General features: G+C 35.9%; 1 protein-coding gene across 1 annotated transcript in view; it reads left to right on the top strand.

The window, feature by feature from the left end:
* GARNL3 (GTPase activating Rap/RanGAP domain like 3) overlaps positions 1 to 24,472 on the top strand; it is a 3,522,664-nt gene that overhangs the window by 2,375,215 nt on the left and 1,122,977 nt on the right. Inside the window, exon 13 of the mRNA XM_044057887.1 lies at positions 20,538 to 20,646. Coding sequence (XP_043913822.1) covers positions 20,538 to 20,646 — 109 coding nt within the window. The remainder of the gene's footprint in view (positions 1 to 20,537; positions 20,647 to 24,472) is intronic.

The raw sequence follows: 24,472 nt of genomic DNA, 5'->3' as shown, positions 1-24,472 counted from the left end.
AAACAAAATGTCAGTTTTGCTGATTATATCTATTTGCTCATTATTCACTAAAACTAGATTTTAAGTTGGTATATAATGACGGAATATAAGATCATATGAATGAGAACTGGAAATTAATATACGATTTGGATATATGTTGGTGATGCTGCCTGACATTTGCATGTCCTGTCTGCACTTCCATTTGAACTAAACTATTTTTTGATTTCCAGCAAAGCACCTCCTTTAGTCATCATATTCATACCTCTCAACCTGTTAGCACAAAGAATCTGGACAAAGCCAAACATAGTGGTGGGACAAAGCCCCAAAAATAGGGACAAATTTTAAATATTGCATTAATAAACTTAGACAATTGCAAGAATAAAAGGTCCTGCGTTGCCATGCATTTTCTGAAGGATATGAAATCTGAAACTCAAATACCTGTCATTATTTAGTGAATTAAGTCATCAGTGATCTGCCACAAAAATCCAGAAAACCACAAATTTTATGAGGAACACACCAACAACATGAGGCAAAAATCTGGACATTCTGTGACAATCAGGAGAGTTGAAAGGTATGATTCATATTCTGACAATGCTCTCTGAGTCTGGAAATGAGAATTTTATACTTATTCTTTGGGAAGCAATAGCACCACATTGGGTACAAATTAGTAAGATGATAACTATCCACTCCATCACACCTTGGTCTTCATTATTAGGCTTTGCTCATGTGTGGTCAGAACCTGTGCACTGCTCTTAGTGTAGCTGATGTTATGATCCTTACATGGTGAAAGGGTGCACATCCACCAGTATCATTGGGGTATTTAATGATCTTTGTGTTTCTTTCCTACACAGTAAATGCTACAAAATAACTGTCTTGTTACCATTATTAGCCCTTCCATCAGCTTGTGTTTGTTCCCAAACTTAAGTTGTTAGCAGCACAGTCGGATAGACCTCTTGCCTCATTGCCATTAGGATGGCACAAGTCTTACCAACTATTAACTTTTAGAAAGAGCTCCGTCAACGTTAGATATGTAGTGAGCAGAGCAGTGGATGTGTGGCAGTGTGAGACCTGATACTCTTTTATATCAAACAAAACATTTTCCCAACACTTTAGTAGCTGTGGTTAATGTCATTGAGGGGGATTATATTTAGATTTCCAACGCTTCTACCAGCCATGTTAAGAGTTAATAAGACTAGGTCATGGGGGGTCTAGCTGCCTCTTGTATATGTTTTGCATTGCTGTCATGAAACCTTTCTCATTAGTAACCTGAAGTTGTATTAGTGTAAATGTAATGATACAAGAATCATCATGTTTTGTCGGTATTTTATACCTAGTTATTCTCCACCTAGTTTGAGAGTCAGGTAAGCAAATATTCTGTTTCTGAAAAGGAGATCCATGCATGAGATGGCTGAACTTAATATTTCTTCCTGTTATTTTCATGGCATCAGGTGGATTTAAAAGGAACGTTTTTTGTCATTTGTTTTACGACATGAAAATGAATATATGTATAAGGTATCCCGGTTTGAGACATTAAAAGTGGATATCACATATAGTGACCTCATTTAACTCAATCAGTAACTATAGAGTATCTATTGTAGTTAAAATACATTTCCCATTTAACATACCATGGCTTGACAGTGACACACAGGGAAGAACTGTTTTAGTTGAAAGTATCAGGCCATTTTCTTTCACTGCCCCTTAGGACTGACCAGTCCACAGAATATTATAACACAACCACTATGTTCCTTCGACTTTACAGGTCTTATCTGACATTCATCAGCAGGATTTTATTCTGCGTCAGGACTGAAATTAAACAATAGGCTCCCCCCAATACAAACTTTAGTCATTTGTAGCATATAACAATAGAGATATATACGTTTTATTAATGCATACGACTGCTATGATTCTTGTTTTGCTTTACAGCCAAGAGTAAAAGAGTTTTTTTTTTTCTTTGCATATAGTTTATGGTCTAGAATTTATTTTTTGTCAAGAAGTTTCCAAAGAATTTACTATCCCACCCCAACCATCCCCCAAAAAATACTCTCAAACATAACCCTTCCAACTATAACTAGAGAGCAGGTACTGGCTGCGCTCACTAAAGCCCAAGACCATTGCCTCAGTTGGCCCAATAACATTCTAGGATGCCTCCTAAACAGCCTAAAATATGATTTATCAGGAACTCTGGAGTCATTACTTAACTATAGACTTAAAATAGGATTTGTGCCATGTGAATGGAGGACTGCGATGGTCACCCTCCTTCATAAGGGAGGACCTAAACTAGATCATGGAAACCACACAGCCACTAGTCTGACTAGTCTTATTTGCAAATAAATATTATGGAAATATGGAAATAATTATTATAGAAATTATCAAGGACATAGGAGCTTTCCAGACATTGGATCCATCCTAGATTGACTTTGTCAAAGGATGGTCATGCTTACTGAATCTGGTGAACTTCTCTGAAAAGGTCGCTAAGGCAATAGATAAGAGGAAAACTGTGCATACTGCCTACTTAGATGTGGCTAAAGCATCTGATACAATACTTTACATGGACATTGTCAACAAACTTATGGAACTAGGTATAAACCCCTTTATAACATATTAGATAGCAAGCTGGCTCACAGTTAAGATCCAGGAGGTTAGAATCAGTGAGTCCATCTCCACAAAGAGGCTGGTCACCAGTAGAGTCTCACAGGGCACTGTGCCAGGCCCACTCCTCTCTAACATGCACTTCTTAGATGTCAAAGCCAATGTGAAAGGCCTCTGGCAAACCAAGTTCACAGATGATTGCAAACTGGGAGTAGTCATTGAATCCTCCCAAGATGAGGACACCTTTCAGGAAGGTCTAACACAGAAAAACACTTGGTGTCAAAGCCATGGCTTAAAACTCAATACCAAGAAATGCATTATAGTACCTTTTGAGAAGTTGGCCATGCCAGTTAACTATGTCATCAGCAAAACACCCAGTTAATATATTTACTGATATATAATTAGTACTCCAATCAACCAATTCACATCTGTCATGAAATTACAGAGCTTGGCCCAAATTCAGAGTTATGATTGGTACTATATTTAGTGGCAGCAAGAGTCAACATGGTGACACACTAGAAACACCGCAGGTACTACTCATGGACCATTTAGTAATAAACCTAAGGAAATTAGCATGGATTCATACACATCCCTTGGACAGTGGACTGAACCCAGACATATGTTTCTCTTTAGGCTAGTATCAAAAATGCATTCTCTTAGCAAGTTACTATCTAAATTGATCCTTATATAGATGATTCATATAGCATTATGTTTATGGTAGAGACACACATAATATTTTCTGAGCCTCCTCCATAGGTTTTGGTTTTATTAATCGGTTAAATGTAAATAATTTTGTTGATATATAATGGAGTTTATTGGTACTTGTATAATGTTCAGTACTTTCAGAAGTGTTGAAATTGTATGTAAACCATGAAGTGTTGTTGATGTTATTCTTATGCTGCCTACTTTTTGTTTTTGCTTTTTGGAATGGTTGTTTGCAATTAAAAATACATAATACTCAGTACTAATAAAATACTGATAAAATAAATGCATAATTAAAAGCAAAGAGATGGGAGAGCATATTGTATTAATGAACTCATCATTTTTACCACACTAAGATGTGGATATCCTTTTGGAGATTAGATGGCTAGAAGCTTACTGCTCAGAAAAGAAACAAATATCAAAACAAATTTAATAAAGACAAAGCTGTACTCTTAAATCATTTGTCAAAAACAGACAAATTAATCCAATAAAACTTTGGGTCAGATAAACTCACATCACTAGTGGCATAATCTTGAGTCATTGTACACTTCTAATTTCTTGTTTTCCTAATGGAAAATGTATACAAACTGTGTGGAATGAGCAGCTACTCTGTAAAACCTTTTTACCAATACACTGAAATTAAACCGCAGTTTGAATAATGTATCATTACAACTAGATATTCTCATTGCATTTTATAGAATATTAGTGGAGATGTGCTTCCAAAAATGGTCATATATGCAAAATGATTTTGATAGATTAGTGACTGTCTTTTCGTGAATGTGTTTACAAATTAGACTCAAATATAACACTGAAGGAGTTTCTTGATGTTATATTTTAATTTAAGTAAGCCTCCTGGACCTGATAGTTTTGATATATACAGTATTAAAAAAAAACAACTGTTTCTAATTTTGGTCAAACTATGTAATTTTTTTTTAAAAGAATGGCATAAAAGATGAAATATATGAATCAGTAAAGTATAGTTTTTGATTCTTAAAATAAATACAGATTCACGCACAATCAAGAATCATCATCACAGGTCACTGATTAATCTAGATATTGTGATGTATTCAATAACACTGGTTAGAAGGCTGCATTTGTTGATAACCAGATCATCTCAAAATTCCAAAATTCCAATCCAGACAAGTCCAGGGTATTTTGGTAGACCTAATTCTGTATTTAATATGAATCAAATGAACCAACATGGAGTATTTACAGTAGATGTTAAGGCATTTGACCATGCACATGCTCTTTTCAGTATCAGTAAGACACTGCTTGAAAGCTGAAATGTATAGCAAAAAAAAAATAACACCTCTATATATAAAAACTGCAACAGATACATTTGAATTCAGCATGTTGGATATCATCAGACATCTTTGCATCCTACATAGGGTGCCTGTGAAACAAACTTCCCTTTCATATAAATGGTTTAACATGTTAGCCTCAAGTTAAACTTTAATGTCTAAGTGTGTTGTCATAAATTTACTCATATGGATAAGAAATATGGCTTTTACCAAGCCAGGAGGTAAAGCTACTACTAATACTGTGTACGGTTCATGGCTAGGATGTGTATTGTTGTTCAAACTGCCTATTTAGATTTAGTATTAATCTATTAAACTATATATATATAATTTTTTGATAGTTTACTCTCCCAAACATTGACTGTGATAACTACTACCAAACCAATAGCAGACACTTCAATTATTGTTAGTCCAACCTTACTTAGAATAAATCACTCATAACCTGAAAAGATGGAACAGCACACTAGATGTAATGTTAACAAACATTGCATCTAATTCTTCACCCCGTGGTACTCCTTTCTTTACTAAACAATGATCATACCACCATTATATTTAACGTAAGACATATGCAACATGTGAAATCTGACAACCTTTTAGGTTCTGTCAAAGGAAATTAAACTAAAGCAAACTCACTTATCTTAAAAACAGACAGTGAAAAGTCCAGTCATATGAAGCAGATCAAGACACTGCTGATATTTTTATTAGCTGTTACACCCAAAAACTTAGACAACTGTGGCATAAATATATGGAAAGTCTAAAAGAAAGAAACCACATTTAATAGAACTGTAAAATCATTAAATTATATGAGGAAAAAGAGGTAGCACTCTACCTGTAAAAACAAGCATCTGTTAATGTAAAATGGTGGCTTGTAGTACAGTGGGTAGTGTTCCATTAGGCTTTAATCGAGTGAAGGGGTGGTAGTTCATAGATTAATACTAATCTAACTGCCCTTGTGAGCTATTTTAAGTGTAGCCAATTATTCTTTGTGAGACTCAAACCCTGGACCTTGTGTTTGTAAGGCAAATACGTTAACCATTAGGCCAGCCTCCCAACCCATTAGGTCACCCTCCCAACTCTAGGTAGTCTGACAAACAAGATGTCACTCACAGTGGATCGCATCATTTATTGAGTTTTCTTTGGCACCTGATTAAGAAAAGTAATATGTAGTTATACCAGCAGAAAGAGAAAGATAGACAGAGAGACTGCCTGCCTACCTACTATTAAAATGAACCAGTGGAGTAAATTTATACTCAGGAAGGAATTGTAGATAACATTAGAAATTAATTATATGAAACTGATACTAAAATGCAATATGCAGTTTGGCAGGAGGAAAAGTTGGTTACATTTCTTTTACAACTATAGCAAACAGTGTTAGAAAATAGTTTATATCTCACCATCTGGTACATTGCAGTGATGCTATTAACTATTACTTTTTTATGCATAAGCAGCTGGCTTGGAATAAATCAGATTCAGTAGCTTGAGGTACTGCTGTTAGCATTTGCAGTTAAAGCAGTGTGTTGTTAATCATAAATTGGATAAGATATTGTTTGTTCCTCTGGGTACTTTTAAAGTGAGATGTTTATGCCCTACTACATAAGTTATCTCATCCCCAGGGCCTTCAGTTGATTGGGTAGAATTTATTTCAAAGAATGACAAAATAACACACATTTCCTTAGTAAGATGTGTGAGTGAGCAGTACAAATAAACTACCATGGCAGGGCTAGCTACCCGGCGGTGTAAATCTTGGCTCAAGATGATTGTCACTGTTGAAGTGACACCCCGACCCCATGTGCAAAATGGGAAGAAGGGGTTGAAGATGGATGGATCTGTGTTCATTCTGCAGCTTGGAATATTCCTTAGTGTTTGTTGCCAATGATCTCAAAAAATATCGTTATTAATTTATAACGCATTCTTGCTAACCTCATCGAATATCAAATGTCTTGAAAAGCTGAAATGAATATAGCATTTTAAGATTAGTTTATTCAGTGATATATTTAATCATCATATATGTCTAGTTAAAATATTATGTACCATTAAGTATGGCTCACACAGGCTTAATTTTATGATGCATAAATCAGACATTTCATGCTGGCATTATGGATATTGTCTTACACACTTTCTTCATTGCTACTGGAAATGTGATCTGATCTTTGTCAGGAATAATTCTCAATTTATTACAACATAGTTGATTATTAATGCTGTTAGGGATATAGAGAACTATGTTTTGGTTCTACTGTGTTAAGAAAATTGACATTTTGGAACAATTATTTACATTCTCACAGCAGTCACCCATTTCAGCACAAGAGAAATATGGTTGAGAGTCAACTGGTCAGACTCAGCAGACTACGAAGTGATAATGACAAATGGCTAAGTGTGTTTATGAAAATGTTCAAAGATAAAGAATATCCACAGTAGTTGTTAAAACAAGTATACGCAAATGTACAAGTAAATAAAACGATGTGCCAAACAGAAAGTAAGTCCTATAGTGTGATAGTCCTGACATGCAACTGCAAGTGTGGCCATTTTAAAGAAAATGGTCAACAGAAACTGGAAGGTGGCAATTGCCACAACAGATTTGTTAGAAAAATTAGGTACAGAAAGAATTATTTTGTACATGAATAACAGGAATATTAGGAATTTGTTAGAAGATAATGCAGGAATGGTAGATAACTGAAGTAAAGGTTATCTGCAGTTGCTACTGCTGTTCTTACGTCTGCAAGGGGTAATCACTAAACTTTGATAATGAAGGTGAAACTATCCAATTTGTAGTCAGATATAATTGTAACACTTAAGGTGTAGTCTATTTAGCAAAATGCTCCTCCTGTCCTTTATTTTGTGTGGGAAGACTGTGAGAGATGGTTATCCAAGAGGATTTCTTAACATTTGTACTGTGTCAATAAAAAGGATATTAAAATGTCTTGTTTAAAGATTCCCTTAAATGTGAGTGTGTGTGTGTGTGGGTGGGTGGGGGGTGGGGGGGCCTATTAATTTTAGAAAAAGCTGAAAGGTCCCTAGAGGGTGAATGGTAAAAAAAATGAGTTACTACTAAGAGAACCTTATTGGCATATGAAATAAAATGCATCTAATGGAACCACATGCCTGGGTCTGAGTGAGAATTCATCTGTTACAAATGTGTTAAATAAAAGGGCAGTTGAATTTTAACTAGTTTTAAACTTTCATTAGAAAGCCAATAATTATTTTGATGGATTGTGAAAACAACAATAATTCAGTATGCACGTTTTACCAAATGACTAGTTTTTTATCATGTGGTAAGTTTTGTTTGGTGTAAAAGGTGGATGAGAATGGCATGTATTCATCCTGATGAAGTCCTATAGAGGGAACAAAGTGCTTCTTGGAATAACTGTGATCCTTGGTGGTGAACACTGATTTTGCTTTACTGGTACTTGTACCATTTTGCTAATCTGCAAACATTAGGCTTGTGAGTTTTACCACTTCTTACTGATTTATGTCACAAAACCTCAACCTCTTTCCATTTTTCAGCCAATACACTTTCACTCTGCTTCATTTAGACAGTACCAGTAGAGAACAGAAACAATGTAATGAAGTCTTTTATTGCACTTCATCGATCATGCTACAACTGAGCTTATAAATACTTTGTTACTAGAGGCTGTAGGACAGTTATCAGCTCAGCAAGAACAGAAAAGCAGTAACTGGAAAAAGAGTGCAATCTTTGGCGAGACCAAAGGATACAAATGGTGGAAATTTAGAGGCATCTGTAAGTCTAGCTGTTAGTATAGAGGGCCAAAGCTCTGAGTTTGTTACAAGCTACTTCCTATGCTACAAGGCTTGGTTCCACCAGCCTTAATTTGCCTATTATGTGACCTTGATTAAGTTGCTTAAACAGACATTACTTTGAGGCAATTAGAAATTTGGGCTAGGTTCATTAATGGTCTTCTGGACTGCAGGCTTATTAACTAATGAGTGTAATTCTGGCTAATAAAAAAGTGCAGGGGTCCTACAAACAATATAAGCTTTGCAAAAAAAATATGGCCTGTCTGTTATATTAATAGGTCAGGCAAGAAAATATTGCTTTTGATATTTAATTCCTTATGAGCATTTCAATACAGGTATATTGGCTAAATTTTGTAGTGCCTTTAATCATTGCAATAGCTGCCTGTTCAAAAAGGAAGACAGTGACACAGCCTATTAAAAATGTTTGTTGGGATACCTTCCAAGCACCCTTTCAGAGCCCCATCCAAGGCAAAATTTGCCATTTTCTGGAACAGTACTAATAGACTGATATATCATTTGATGCCATAATGCTTTTTTAATCATTTTTGGTGTCTCATCTGGGGCTAATTTGTGTCATGTAGAAATTGTCAGTTGAATTAGGCTTTTCCTCCTAGAACAATGAATTAGATAAAACTAGTATAAAATATTATGTATTGAATTTTTGCTATAGATGGGTAACCCTGTAACTATATCTGTGAAAATTTAGTGTATGTTTTCTGTTAGTAATGCATTCTACTTTTCACTCTTTGACCTAGTAATAGTAAATATTGTTGATTTGTCAGCCTTCATAAATGCTTTTGCCCAGTTCTATGTTATACTGAGCATTATAAAACTTTGGATATTTTCATTTTTCTTCTAAAAAGTGTACTTTTTAAACATTTATTATTATTTCTGTACTACGGTGTAAATTTTCAGGATAAATAATCCAGTTAAGTGAATTCTGCCCAACTGAATATACCTGGTTAACAAAATAAAAAAGAAATGGTGTAACTATTATTTTAAATATGTAACTGCTACAACCATTTGTAAATGTTTGATAAATGGATGTTGAAAGATGAATGGAGAATGATGACAGTGTTGGTGATTGTCGATGGCAGTTTGAATTACAGTTAATGTGCAGTACACGGTGGTTTTAATGCTTGCAGTAACTTGTATAGCTTGCCAGTTGATGTGTGAGTCAAAAATAGAAATATGTTCCTGTCATTTCATACTCCCTCTGTACCATATTCAAATGAGTGACACAAAACACATCAGACTGTATGTCAGTAGTATAGTGAGCAATTGAGCTCTGACATAAGAAAGAGTAGCATTTTGGGGTACAGAAGGACTCTCATAAGTACCACAAGCCAGTATTTTGCCTTCCCAGTCTTCATGTAATTGTAAGGTGAGCAAGGCACACAGAAAGATGGTAGAGCGCATTACAGGATGGCACTGTGTACTATTCATGTATATAGTGCATTAGGCCCTCAAAGAGCTCTGCAGAAGAACTATTAGGGTTGAAAGTGTAGCAGCATTGATTATATTACATGGAACTAGCACATTAAGCAGTCAGAAGACAGCATGGTGCAAGTGCTACAGCAAACAGATTAGTGGAATTATGCAACCTATATATTAATGCCCCACTAGATATGTGGTGATTGACTGCTACCTGTCACAAAAGGAGATATTGCCAGCCCAGCTGTCTGGAATTTTGTAAATAATTGTATGTCATTTGTGAATGTCAACATGATTCATTTGCCTGTGTTACAAATGTATTAGAACTGTATGTCATATTGTATATACATATGTGCTGAAGAGTTATTTTTATACACTACTGTAGTTGTTTAGATGCATGCATTTTAACAGGAGATTAACTTGCAAAGCTTAAGAATTGTTGAGATTGAAGTACTTTATTGCTGGGCCATAAACAAGAGATGTTATCTTTCAGTTTCAGTCAGCATGAGACAGGATGTCTACACTAGGCGACTCTCTGTGTTGCCTTGACAGAGATGTAATTACTAGGCTTAAGATGTAGAAGTGTTTTATTGTTTTATGTCTTCCAGCAGGTGCAAGCATCTGAAGGCTATGTATTTTCACAAGGAGATGCTAAATGCTAGCAGTTTATAGCAATGGTTGTTTTTGTGCATGGGAATTGAAGTCAGGTGACAAAAAGTAATGCCATGCTGCAAGTATCCCAGCAGTAATATTTGATATTAATTTAAGAGCTCTCTCAGAGAGTGACTGTGCATTTTGTATCTGTCTTTGACTTGACCACAACATCAACTAGAAAGTCCATTCACTATACTTGCCTTTCTATAAGTAAGTTAACTAGGGTACAGTAAATTCTTTTAGACATAGTTAGGAATATAGTAAGGATTAGTTTAGATGTTTTCTGTATTTATTTCAGACTGTCGTGCAATGTTGTTTTAAATATTTCCTGTGATTTTTAACTCTGAAGTTACTCTGATGATTTACTGAGTATTTTCTTGTTCTTTTATTATTTGTTATTAAATATATTTAAACATATCTTTGTGGCTGATATTTGTTAGACATATTTAAGCTCTGAGAGTACTTCCATATCTATTTGGTGATATTGTGCAGGCCACCCCTAATAGCCTTGCTCTTGGTCAAACTACCATTTGGATTAATAGTAACATTACACAGTAAGAGTGGAAACCCTTTGTTAAGGGCCTTAAAGTAGCTGATAAAGAGTTGGCTGGTGGCAGTGAAAACTACCTTATAGTCTGGGCAGAAGGGTGCATAGCTAGTAAACATGTGCCAACCTTTCCCAGGTGTATGTGTGTTTGTGTATAAATCAAACCTCAAAGTGTGTGTGTGTGTGTGTCGGCTACTTGGGCAGGGACACAAATCACTGGTTGGACAGAGAGTGCTGGAGGTCTTGGATTTGTCACTCAGCTGAGAACTCAACCCTATAGCTGTGCCATTGGGGAGTCTTCTTTGAGATCTGGAGAAAGAGGGAGAAACCAGCCCCAGACTGACTGTGGTGTTTATGTGCTCTTAAGATAAATTGCACTTTAATGTGTGTCTACTTGTCATCCTCCACTGTTGCCAGTGGTGAGGATTGGGGCTCCTTGATTACTGGGCCAGTTCTGGTGCATCACACCACCATATAGTGCATTTTCACTGTGGGTGCTCAGGAAATCAGTTTTATGCAGAAGTTTGGTATACAGCAAGACAACACTTAGTACCTGTCCCTATGTAGCCTAACATTTGAGTGTATAGCTGCATCTGATGTCACTGTGGTATCCTCAGTAAGCAAGCTCAACTAATATGCAGGAATGTGCAGTGTAGGTGAATACTTACTGAGGTATACCAAACTTGTTACCTCTCCCTGTCAGTTACTACTTGTTTGCAGATGTTTCAGCTTTGTGACTTCGGACACAAAAATTGTCATTGGTACCATGTTGGGAGCATGTACTGGGCTATGTTGATGTCATCACAGCTTACCAGCACATGTTGTTGTGTTAATTGGTAAAGGCATTATTTTATGTGTAAACATTTTACCTTGCACATTCTGATATTTTGTTTTTAGGTCAGACAAGCTACTGTTAATATTTAGGAGCTCTTGCACAATATTTCCTTTTCACTTTCTAAATGCACAGTGTTAGTTTGGTTCTACAACTGACTTTTCTTTTCTTTTTTTAAAGACCAGTGCTAGGTCACTTGGCTCTTTTTCCTTTTGGTTTGCTATGCTACTTCGCTAATTACTTTCAGATTCATTTTAATTTTTTGCTGTTTTTACTTGTGCATTAGTTCAAAAAAGCTTTTTTTCTTTGTGTTTTTCTGGTCAAGATCAGCCAACAACCTTTTAAAACATTTTGTCGGTTTGTTTTCTTTTTTCTAAGTTATTATAATTGCAGCAGTAGTGGTCCTCATATTGCTGTATGTTTTGGATGTTGTATGTTTATAGTTGATAAGAGTTAACGGTCAAACTAATACTTTTTAAACACCTTGCATTGCAGTTTATACAAATTACTTAGGATAATTGACCATATCTGTATAGGTCCAAGATTTGGTGACTGATGTAGTGTTGGGGCACAAAGACTTGAAAAATAATTTACTTTAAACTCAAGTCATCATTCTTGACTAAATGAACATCTTAGCATCAAAAATTTATTTATTTTTATTTTTATGTATTTATCCTTTGTTGACCTGGTCAGCTCCACTAGGCTAATAGCCTCTTTTAATGGGAGACCCAAGGTGGTATTTATACTATTAGGGGAAATTTGCCCAGGACATTGGGGAATTTCTCCTGTTCTTTGGAGCTGCTAGATGGTGCCAGAGGTCTGTTACAGCAGCAAGGAAGATGCCTAGCTGTGGAGTGTTTGGAGGTAGAAAGTGGGAATTTGAAAAAAAAATATTTGATATGGAGCTTCAGAATGTAAACCATGATTTCTGTGTGGTGGATATTACAAATGAGCAGTGTATAGCTGTCTCCGTGGAGAAGGAATTGAGTGAGTCTGTTGCAGTGGTGCAGATAACAGAACTGACATACAAATGTGCTGTTGAAAATAATCAAGCAGGATGACTGAACTTACAGTTCTGCTGTGTGCGATAAGATGTACCCTTTTAAGTAGTGCTGAGGATGGTAATGTGGAAAAGGAACTAGGTGATGTGGCAGTAGAGAATGCAACCATTGAAATGTACACTGCAGTGGCAGAAAGCAAAAGAGGAAAGCAACAGCAGACTGAGAAGGTGCCTGGTTTTGTCTCAACAGACAATGCAGTAACTAAAACATGTGCAGCAGTGACAGCAAGCAGAAAAGGAGGGCATCATCAAACTGTAAGCAAAACTGTTCTTAAAAGGATAAGAAGACCAGCTGTAAGAATTAGAAGAAAAAAGGACACAGTGATAGATATTATGCATGGGATAATTTGGTAACTGTTCTGGGTTTTAAATCTTGAAACATTCTTTTGTACATATCGGGACAGAAACATTTTGTGATTTAACATTTGAAACTGATGGAGTGATGATGGCATTTCTGGAGCTCTGTAATAAAAATAAGGACATTTATCCTTGGAACAATAATTTGTTTCTTGTAGTAACTTAAATGTTAAAAAAATGTTACTTTGTAGTTCAGAACTGATGAAATTGAAGAAAATCATGTAAAAATGCATGCAGGGAATGTGTGAAACTCTGGATAATATTATTAAAGTTAGAGATGAGAGAAACTTCTGGTATAGAGGATAGCAACTGTTTTGAAATGTGAAAAAAAATAGTAAATCACAAAAATTTAAATGTATTTCTACAAAGAAGGAAAACACACATTTTAGAGGACTTTCCATAAATGTGGATAGTATTATTAACAGACTAAGAACGATAGGGATATTGTAATGCTGGGCTAAATCTGATGTGGGTGTTATTCTGTTAGAGGGTGTAGGATTCCTCAGAAGTGAAAAAAAATTGCAAACAGAAAAATTGTGGGGAGGAAATATAATAAGGAAGTTAGGAAATGAATGCTGTTCTGGAGTGGCTGTGTTGTATTAAAAAAACAGTGAAGATACTAGATGTAATGTTGTTAAGGATGGGAAGGTTAACTGTTTTGTTTGTGAGGTGAAGAAAACATGTTTATAGAATTATAGCATTAAATGCATACATAGCTGGCAAAGAAGGAGAGAATCAATTTCATCAAACATTTAACTATGTGGTGGTTGACATGAAAACTTTAATTGAAATATCAGGGGAAATATAAAAAGAAAGGGAAGAGTGTAAAAAATACAGGAAGTGGTAAAATGTGGTTAATTAGATATGTGGAACAAAACTCAGTTGACGTCTAGAAAAGGTGCACTTTTATCTGAAACTGATTATTTTATATTATGGGAAGGCTTGGGGGTAGCAGATAATGATGCAGTTGTGATGTGTTTTTCAGACCATTTAGCAATATGGAAGGGGGTGATGGAAGAAAGTATATTAAAATAGGAAAGGGAATACAAAGAATATATGAGAAACTATGGGATGAAATTGGAGAGTGGGAGGTATTGCACTTATAGAAGGATCATATAAACACAAAAGACTTAAAGTGTAAAAAGTATTTTTTCTTTGGCAGGATGATGTAGGAAAGGAAGAGAAAGTGAAGTATGAGAAATTGTATAGAAATATATTGGAGAATTTAAACAATAATACAAGACAGTATTATGATAGAGAAAGAGAAATATGCATATAATCGAGAAAAAATAAGGCATTACTGTTTAGGCAGAGATATTATTTACAAGAGAGAGAAAGAGGCGGTATCTGTATATTTGGGTATACAGTAAAGGAGGATATTAGTGTAATGAAGGAGATAAAAAATGTAAAAGGAGAGGTAAAAAGAACACAAAAGCAAATTATGAATATTGTAGAACAGAATGTCAAAAAATAGGTCTGTGAATAAAAAGGAAGATAAGAGTAAATGGAAAATAAAAAAACAAATCCAGAATGAGTTAAAGAAGATTTTTAAGAAAGAAATTACTATTAGTGAATTGGGTGAAGTAGTTAGGGAAGTAAATGTTGATTCAGTATCAGGCCCAGATGGTATAGGGTATGGAATGTACAAGAGATTAATGGATTGGCAAAGAGAGCATGTTGTAAATGTATAAATTGTTGAAGCAAAAGTTTGTTTATGAAGACTTATGTAGTGGGATATTATTTTTTATGCAAGAAAGATGAGAAGAATGAAATAAAAAAATGGAGACCTATCACACTAAATAACACAGATTATAAAGTTGTTGTGAGAATAATACACAGGAGAATGGAAAGAAGAATGAGGGAGGAATATTATGGAAAAAAGTGTATATGGTATAAAAGAGAAGGGACGTCAAGAATTGTTATTGGTTGTGAGAGAAATTGTGGAGGATATAAGTAAAATGGAGGATATGAAAGTTACGGTAGGTGATATTAGCAAGGCATTTCATTCAGTAGGGCATGATGCTTTGTGGGATGTTATGGAGAAGTCTGGAATAGATAATAGAATTAGGAGAGTATGTCAGCATATCAAGATAATAGAGTGACAGTGTTAGTGACTGGGTGGCTGAGTAAATAAATATGCTTGAAGTATGGTATAAGGTATGTCCCATGAGTGGAATGTTGTTTTCATTGGTTGTCAATATGATAGGTTGAGAATTAGCTTATAAAATGAATGAAGCTAGATATGTGATGCAAAAGGAGATGGTGATTCCAGTACTTTTGATATACTCTGACAAGATGTAATTGCTTAGAACAAAACACGGATGAAGAAAGTGTTGGCTTGTCTGAAAGCATGTTTAAAGGAAATGTGATTGACCTTAAATAAAGATAAAAGAAATGGTTTGGGTGATGTGGTGAAAAATGGTGTGGGGGTGTATTTTTCAGTGAAAGAAGTGCCTTTGCTGGGGATACAATTTGTGAAAATCTATCTAGTTATAATACAATGGGGGGGGGGGGTTATTAAAAGAAATGAAAGAAATATTTTTTCTGTGGAGGACATATGCATTAGCATTCAAGGAAAAGGTTTATATGATAAATTCTGTATTACTTGTATTTTACTTGTAATGCAAATTTGTTATTGTTATAGGCATTTTATCATTTGTTTTGGAGCATTTCTCCTTGGGTCTCCACTGAAAATGGGCCCCCAGCCCAGTGAACTAACCTGGTTAACAAACAACAAATAAAATAATAAATGAAATAAAATAAAATATGTCAGATCTTTATATAATTCCAAAAATATAAGAAAAGGAAATTGGGCATTTGGTGCTTTCTTTCATATGGGGTCAAGATTAAACACAGTGAAAACAGGTGTGTTGTATATAAGTGAAGATGAAGAGGGATTTTGGATTACTAAATCCAGTTGTTTATTCTGCTTCTTTAAACTTGAACTTAAAGTAGGTAAAGGAAGATAATGAGGAATTAATAGTGAGAATATTTAAATAAAAGTACAAAACTTCTGGGAAATAATGAGAAAAAGAATATGTAAGTGAATAATTTAAAAATAATCAAGAATGGATACTGACGTAAAATAAAAATCGATATAGAGAAATATCGAAAGATATGGAATAATAATACGATGAAAAAATATTATGTAAATCCGTGGGAAATATTAGACAACTGTGTGCCAGGATTTCTTGTGTAGACTGGTAATAAATAAGTTGCCAGTAAAGGGAATGTGCCATTTAAAAAGAAAATTGAGTGTGTTTATTTTGTGGGGTAGAAGAAACAACAGAAAATGTTTTTTGAATTGCAAAACATTTGTTAAACTCTGAAAAAGTTTTGTGCAGAAAAGTTTTTTTGAGAATATCAGTGATGTAATATAGATATGAATATGACTATTTATGGATGTTATAGATTTTTAAGAATAAGGGTGATGCGCAGACAGGTAGTAACTACAGAGGGATTAAATTGATCAGTCACAGTGTGAAGTTATGGGAAAGAGTAGTGGAAGCTAGGTTAAGAAGGGAGGTGATGATTAGTGATCAGCAGTATGGTTTCATGCCAGGAAAGAGCACTACAGATGTGATGTTTACTCTAAGAGTGTTGATGGCGAAGTACAGAGAAGGTCAGAAGGAGTTGCATTGTGTCTTTGTGGACTCAGAGAGAGCATATGACAGGATGCCTAGAGAGGAGTTGCGGTATTGTATGAGAAAGTCGGGAGTGTCAGAGAAGTATGTAAGAGTGGTACAGGATATGTACGAGGGTAGTGTGACAGCGGTGAGGTCTGCGGTGGGAGTAACAGATGTGTTTAAGGTGGAGGTGGGATTACATCAAGGATCAGCTCTGAGCCCTTTCTTATTTGCACTGGTGATGAACAGGTTGACAAACGAGATCAGACAGGAGTCCCCATGGACTATGATGTTTTCAGATGACATTGTGATCTGTAGTGAGAGTAGGGAACAGGTGGAGGAGACCCTGGAGAGATGGAGGTATGCTCTAGAGAGAAGAGGAATGAAGGTCAGCAGGACTATGACAAGAATATATGTGTGTAAATGAGAGAGAGGGTAGAGGAATGGTGAGGATGCAAGGAGTAGAGGTGGCGAAGTTGGATGAGTTTAAATACCTGGGGTCAATAGCTCAGAGTAACGGTGAGTGTGGAAGAGAGGTGAAGAAGAGAGTACAGGCAGGATGGAGTGGGTGGAGAAGAGTTTCAGGAGTGATTTTGTGACAGACGAGTACCAGTAAGAGTGAAAGGGAAAGTCTACAAGAGGGTAGTGAGTCCAGCTATGTTATATGGGTTGGAGACAGTGGCACTGACAAAAATGCAGGAGTAAGAGCTGGACATGGCAGAGTTAAAAAGATGTTAAGATTTGTACTGGGTGTGACGAGGGTGGACAGGATTAGGAATAAGTATATTAGAGTGTCAGCCCAGGTTGGAAGGTTTGGAGACAAAGCCAGAGAGGCAAGATTACATTGGTTTGGACGTGTGCTGAGGAGGGATGCAGAATATAGTGGGGAAAAGATGCTAAGGATGAAGCTGCCAGGTAACAGGAAAAGAGGAAGGCCTAAAATAAGGTTTATGGATGTGGTGAGAGAGGACATGCAGGTGGTTGGTGTGACAGAGCAAGATGCAGAGGACAGGAAGAAATGGAAACTGATGATCCGCTGTGGTGACCCCTAACGGGAGCAGTCGAAAAGAGAAGAAGATGGATGTTAAAAGAACAAGAAGGAAGAATATGTGAGAAGGGTAGATAATTTACTTTATGAAGTATGGATTATTTGGAATGAAAAACTGAATGAAATTTTGTTTAATTGGAAATGGATTATGACAGACACAGTGCAAAAAATTAGATTATGGTTGTGGAAGGAGTGAGGGGGGATCAATTAAATAATAATAAGGATGTTATAAGGAAAATGATAAATAGCAACACAATTAGAAATGTGTGCTTATGTACCTGTAAATATGTATATTTTGTAAATGTGTAAATATTTTTTTTTATGTTGTGCTAAACAAAGGGCACCTACTCTGTTCGATAGGTGCCAAGGGATCTTTTACATCCACGTGACCTACCACCAACTCAAGCACATGGGGCCTCGGTTTAACAGCTCATCCAAAGGATGGCACACTCAGGAGTGCAGCACCCCCTTTTGCTACATTGCAATGTCAGCTATTGATCTACCTGTTGTAGGAATAGAACCCACAGCTTTCTTCACCAAATGTGAGTATGCTACCTGTTGCATCACTGACACTGCAAGATAGAATACTATTTTAATTATTTCATTTTTTTCTCTGCTGGATCAATGAAAAACTTTGCATGTGGAAGTTTTTTTTACATGATTGCTTTAAATATGTTTGTTACTGTCTTCTTGTTTCATAATATATGTTTCCTACTAAGCTTTTAATGGCAGTAGGTGTTTTAGTTTATTGTTATTACACTATGATTTTTAATTAGCTTATATTTTATTTTTAGTCTAATGTCTCAGTTGAAGTATTAAGTGACAAAAGCACTAAACCTTTATTTAAGTCCTTAGTTACACCAGTCACATATGCTTTATTGATTGTTATGGGTTATAAGTCTCTTAAATTTAGTTTGGTATTGCTTCTGAAGGCAGTATAAAACATAAACACCCAACAAGCATAACCTAGTGAACTTCATTGTCAAATTCTAAGCATTCTACATGTCAATAAATATATATGATGAATGTTGTGTGTAGCACTGTAAAATCAAGACAGATTCGATAGCCAATGAAATCACTAAGTATGGCTGCATAGCTAACATGCTGAATTACAGTAATATGTTTTAATGGTTTATTATTGCAGTGAGTCTGAAAAGTGACTTTAATAATGATTTGGAAAAAATATGGTTTAGAGGGCATATGTTTTTTGATTCATATTGGTCTACAAATCACATTTACACTAAGAGGCAACTCAGTAGTGACCACTTGCTAAAGAAAAACAATTAAACTTTATAATGAGGTTACAGAATGCATGCTGACAGGTGAGAGACCCCCCCCCCCCTTGCATCCCAAAATGAGGGGTATACCTCCAGTTCCCATGATTTATACATGCTAATTCCAACATTATACAGCCACATAGCTGAGAAATAATGACATGGCTGGTCAGTTGTGAAGAGCCTTGTTGAGTTCTTTGTCGAAGAGAGTGATGCCAAGAGGTAGCCTTGAACCTTTGTTTTCTATGATCATTGTAGCATTACATGTACTAAATTAAAAGGAAATTCATATTACTTTCTAATCATTTTAATTTTGTAAATGTTTGTTTGTGAGTATAATATATTTATTTGCTTGTTGCTGTTAAACACTAGAATATGTTGACAGTAGCTCTAATATTATAACAGGAAACTGAACAGAAAACAGCAGATAGATTTGTTTTAGATAACCAAGTTTTCTTACAAAAGTAAGCTAAATGTGTTAGATTTGAGCTCTTATCTGATATTTGAAATATCAGAATGTATTTCCTCATGTCATCAAAGAGGGCATGCATTTGTTACACTTTTCTGCTTAATGTACCCCTTTACAAAACCATGTTTTTTTAAGACAAAGTACCAAGTTGCTGAAAACCTAATTAAGCAAAACATCTGACGTTGTTTTACATGCTGGCAAGCAAGAACTTGCTGTGCAAATAAAGAAAACCTTATTTCTAAAATAGACAAGAAAGATTTCTTATACAGGCATGCACAGTGCAATTAAAGGCAACTTGTTTGAATGATTTATATATGTATATACTGTTCCTAATGTGTGCAGCCTCAGTAAATATATTTTCTGAATTCTTTTATGTCTCCTGTCTTGCAGATGATTATATTTCTTATTTATTCTACTAAATGATAATTTTATTTTTCTAGTCCATACCACCAGTAATGCCAGGGTTTCTAAAACATTTTTGTTTTCATTTTAAAATGTAATGAATTCCTTAAACACTGATATCAAAAAACATTCATATATTATTAAAAATTGCCAACTAGCTTTTTCCTTTCTTTTTAAGTGGTGAGTAAAGCAAGCTTTGAAACATGCTTGCACACGTTTTAAAGCAACACTGCTTTGTGATGATTTAAATTATGCCCAACGTTATGACACTTTAACTTGGAATCACACCTGAAATAAAAAAAATATATAAAACTTTTATTGTTTATCTTCTTCTAAACATCATTATGTAGTGATTATCAGATAATGTCAGACTAATCATTCTGAAACCACTGTGTTTTAATTCCTAGCATATATGGTTTGAAGTTTGTCTTATATTATTAAGCACCAACCTCTTTTGAGAATATCTTATTGTATCTATATGCTTAAAGTGTATTGTATATTTGACTTTTACAGGTAGAAAGGAAGCGTCACATTGGAAATGACATTGTTACTATAGTATTTCAGGAAGGTGATGATTCTTCCTCATCATTTAAACCATCAATGATTCGGTCACATTTTACACGTATCCTTTTTCCTTTTGTTTTATTACTGTTAAAATCAGCATAAATGTTTAAAATTGTGCAATTATATTTGTCTGCGTTTCTTTGTCATAAGACTTTGTAGCAAACATTCATATATTTAAAATATGATTTCACTCATATGTAACAGTTCTACAACTATTTAATATATGTGTTTGGTGACCTGATAACTAGATAGATAGATAGATAGATAGATAGATAGATAGATAGATAGATACTCTAAATTGTCTATCTATCTATCTATCTATCTATCTATCTATCTATCTATCTATCAATTATTAGGTTTTTGGGGAGGTAGAAGGAATTAAGATACAAAGAGAAAACCCACATATGCATAGGGAGAACATGCAAATGCTACCCAGACAGTCACAAGATGTCAGGAGTCAGAACTGAACCACAAGCCTGTGAAGCAGAAACCATGACCACTGAATCCCTGTGTATAGCATTAACACAATTATTACCTAATTAACAGTATCATATAATTGTATCATAATATATATAAGGAGACATAATCAGTTTTGATCTAAGTCTGGTTACACAATATGGCAAGGTAGGGTTTGGGGGGAAATAATAGTATGCATTACCAAATCAGTCACATTCAAAATGGGAAACTGATATTATTATAGAAGACTATTCTGCTATGACTGCTTAATTCTTCAGGGCACCACATCCTATCTTCACTGAGAGTGGATGAAAATAGTCCTGTGGATCTCATTTAGCTTGAATGGAAGCGAGAATCATTTGCTTAATGGAGACATTTTGAAGATAATGAACTTATTATTTAGAAGAAAAGAGAATGAAATAGGAAATGACAGTTGTAATAAGTCTGTACCTATAAGGCATGTGAATCATATGCAGCTGTTCTGTTTTATAAAGAGTAGGGTGGGGACCTGAAAAAACTTTCTGAACATTCTCTACTGAAACAGTACAGAGTGGAGTATCACAGGGAAAATCTCCTCAAAAAAATGTCAGGTGTCATTTCTTTTTTATTTTTTTTTTTATCTGAGTAAGTTAACTTACCCTTCACTGACTTTTCAGCCATAATTTGAACTACAGGTACAAGGATAAATGCAGTGTGTAACATAGCTTAGATAAGACAATTAACCAGTATGAAATTAGGAGAGAAAACTTACACAGAGTAAATAGGGAGAATCCGCACATATTGTAAATAAAGTCTGGGATGAAACCATAAACATGCAAGACAAATTCCAAACCCGTCACCCACCACTTTGGCAGAATTAATCTCCAGAAATGTCTGTTTTCTTGATCATGTTAACTGCCTTTTCATACTTGTCTCCTGTATCCATTGTGATGATATGGCTACATGCTATAATAGGAATATTTCTGACTCTGTGGCCTCTGGTTCTGGAGAACAGCTTAAGGGGAACATGGAAATCTGACATCATGGCAGTTATGATGTAAGGAGAGAAGGTTTTCTGTAATGGCCCTACACCCTCCCTTGGAAGAATGGTGCAGTGTTAGCAGTTATGGACAGTATGTTGTTTCAGTAGTATGAGCTCTGCTTCACAGTATCACTATCTGAGGGTTCAATCCTGAACTCTAACTACTTTCTGTATGGCATTTTGTTTGTTCTCACCATATTTTTGTGTGCTTTCTCTGTGTAGTCAGGTTGGTTTTCTTCCATCTTTTAAAATATGCTGCTTGATTGGCTGCATTGAATTGTATTAAATTGTTCATTTACATACACACACACACACGCACACGCACACGCACACACACACACACAAACAAATATAAATAAATATATAGTATTCACCATTGCCCTTATAACCCAGATCATGGTTGAAAAGGGTCCAAGAAAGAACATATCACTCAAACAGACAAATAAATGAAGGAAGAATGATAGTTAGAAAGACTGAAACAAAGGTAACTATGCCCAGTAAGTGTGTATACCCTTGCATATCATTGATCAAGTCTGGAGTGCCAGAGATACTTTGAGTGATTCATTTTTGGCACCAGTGCAATTCCATACCACTCCAGACATGGTGGTGTTGCAGCCAGAATGATCCAGTTTCATCGATTCTGATTCAAAAGCCATCACTGGCTGCTCATTTTCAGTCCTCCATGGTCATCTCCTCCAGCACCAAGGTCTTTATTTGAACCTGGTCTGATGGGATATAGATAGGGCCCCATCCATAAATCCCATTTATAGGTTTGTAGGTAAGTACTAGGCTAGTTGCTCTTGCAGGCAGTTTTAAGTCCAGACAAATTCCCTTTTGGTGTTTGAATTAACATGTCAGGTTTGGTGTTAGACTAGCCTAACCTAGCTCACAGTTGATAATTATATATCACCCCTTGCAGTGGTAATGGACAGGTTGACAGATGAGATCAGACGGGAGTCTCCGTGGACTATGATGTTTGCAGATGACATTGTGATATGTAGTGAGAGTAGGGAACAGGTTGAGGATACGCTGGAGATGTGGAGATATGCTCTAGAGAGGAGAGGAATGAAGGTCAGCAGGACTAAGACAGAATATATGTGTGTGAATGAGAGGGAGGATAGAGGAATGGTGAGGATGCAGGGAGTAGAGTTGGCGAAGGTGGATGAGTTTAAATACTTGGGATCAACAGTTCAGAGTAATGGCGAGTGTGGAAGAGAGGTGAAGAAAGTACAGGCAGGGTGGAGTGGGTGGAGAAGAGTGTCAGGAGTGATTTGTGACAGACGATTACCAGTAAGAGTGAAAGGGAAGGTCTACAAGAGGGTAGTGAGACCAGCTATGTTATATGGGTTGGAGACAGTGGCATTGACAAAAAGGCAGGAGTCAGAGTTGGATGTGGCAGAGTTAAAGATGTTAAGATTTGCAATGGGTGTGATGAAGGTAGACAGGATTAGGAATTGGTATATTAGAGGGTCAGCCCAAGTTGGATGGTTTGAAGATAAAGCCAGAGAGGCGAGATTGTGTTGGTTTGGACAATTGCTGAGGAGGGATGCTGGGTATTTTGGGAAAAGGATGCTAAGGATGAAGCTGCCAGGTAATAGGAAAAGAGGAAGGCCTACGATAAGTTTTATGGATGTGATGAGAGAGGACATGCAGGTGGTTGGTGTGACAGAGCAAGATGCAGAGGACAGGAAGAAATGGAAACAGATGATCCACTGTGGCGACCCCTAATGGGAACAGCCAAATGAAAAAGAAAAGTGAGAGTAAATGAGATCATGCCATAGATAATTTAAGGGGACACATGCATGGGATAAAGATTTGGGAGCTGCCTCTGTCCATTAGTAGTACAGGGGGCAGTCACTGTGTACATTGTGTGTTATCCATTCATATTTCCAAGCTGTGCTTGAATATGGACAGGATGAGCTTTAATTTATGTGAATAGGGAGTCTGTTCCAAAGCAGTGGTATTTTCTACTAGATCTTTCTCCTGTGTTATCTGAATCATCCACTGCCTGCTACTGAAAACTAAGTATCATGTGTACTTAATCTGCACTTCTTGCATTGTATTTTACTGCGTACTGTTACTTCTGAACTGTATTTTATTGTATTGTTGATGTTTCCTGCACTTTTAGCTTAGCATAGACTTGGTTCAGATTTGCTGGATGCAGTCTGTTTTTTAAGGTTTCTGAACACTAATCCAGCTTTCCTTCTCAAAAGAGGGCCTCCCCCTACACCCTAGTGAGGGTAGAGTGCAGCTAAGGACCTATCTGTGTGGTGATTGTTGGCTCAGGACCCAGTCTAGTGTGCTACTATTGGTTAGAGTGTTTGAAATCATTTTAATTTCATTGCTGCTTGTTGCATGCATTAGCTCAGGTTTGCATGGTGTGTACCACCCGCATAACCATACAGTG

This window comes from Protopterus annectens, chromosome 16.part0 (genome assembly GCF_019279795.1).
Source record: "Protopterus annectens isolate FY-2018-M chromosome 16.part0, PAN1.0, whole genome shotgun sequence".
In the NCBI taxonomy this organism is placed as follows: Eukaryota; Metazoa; Chordata; order Ceratodontiformes; family Protopteridae; genus Protopterus; species Protopterus annectens.
Note: the sequence above shows the minus strand (reverse complement) of the source record. Positions and strands in the feature narration are given on the sequence as shown.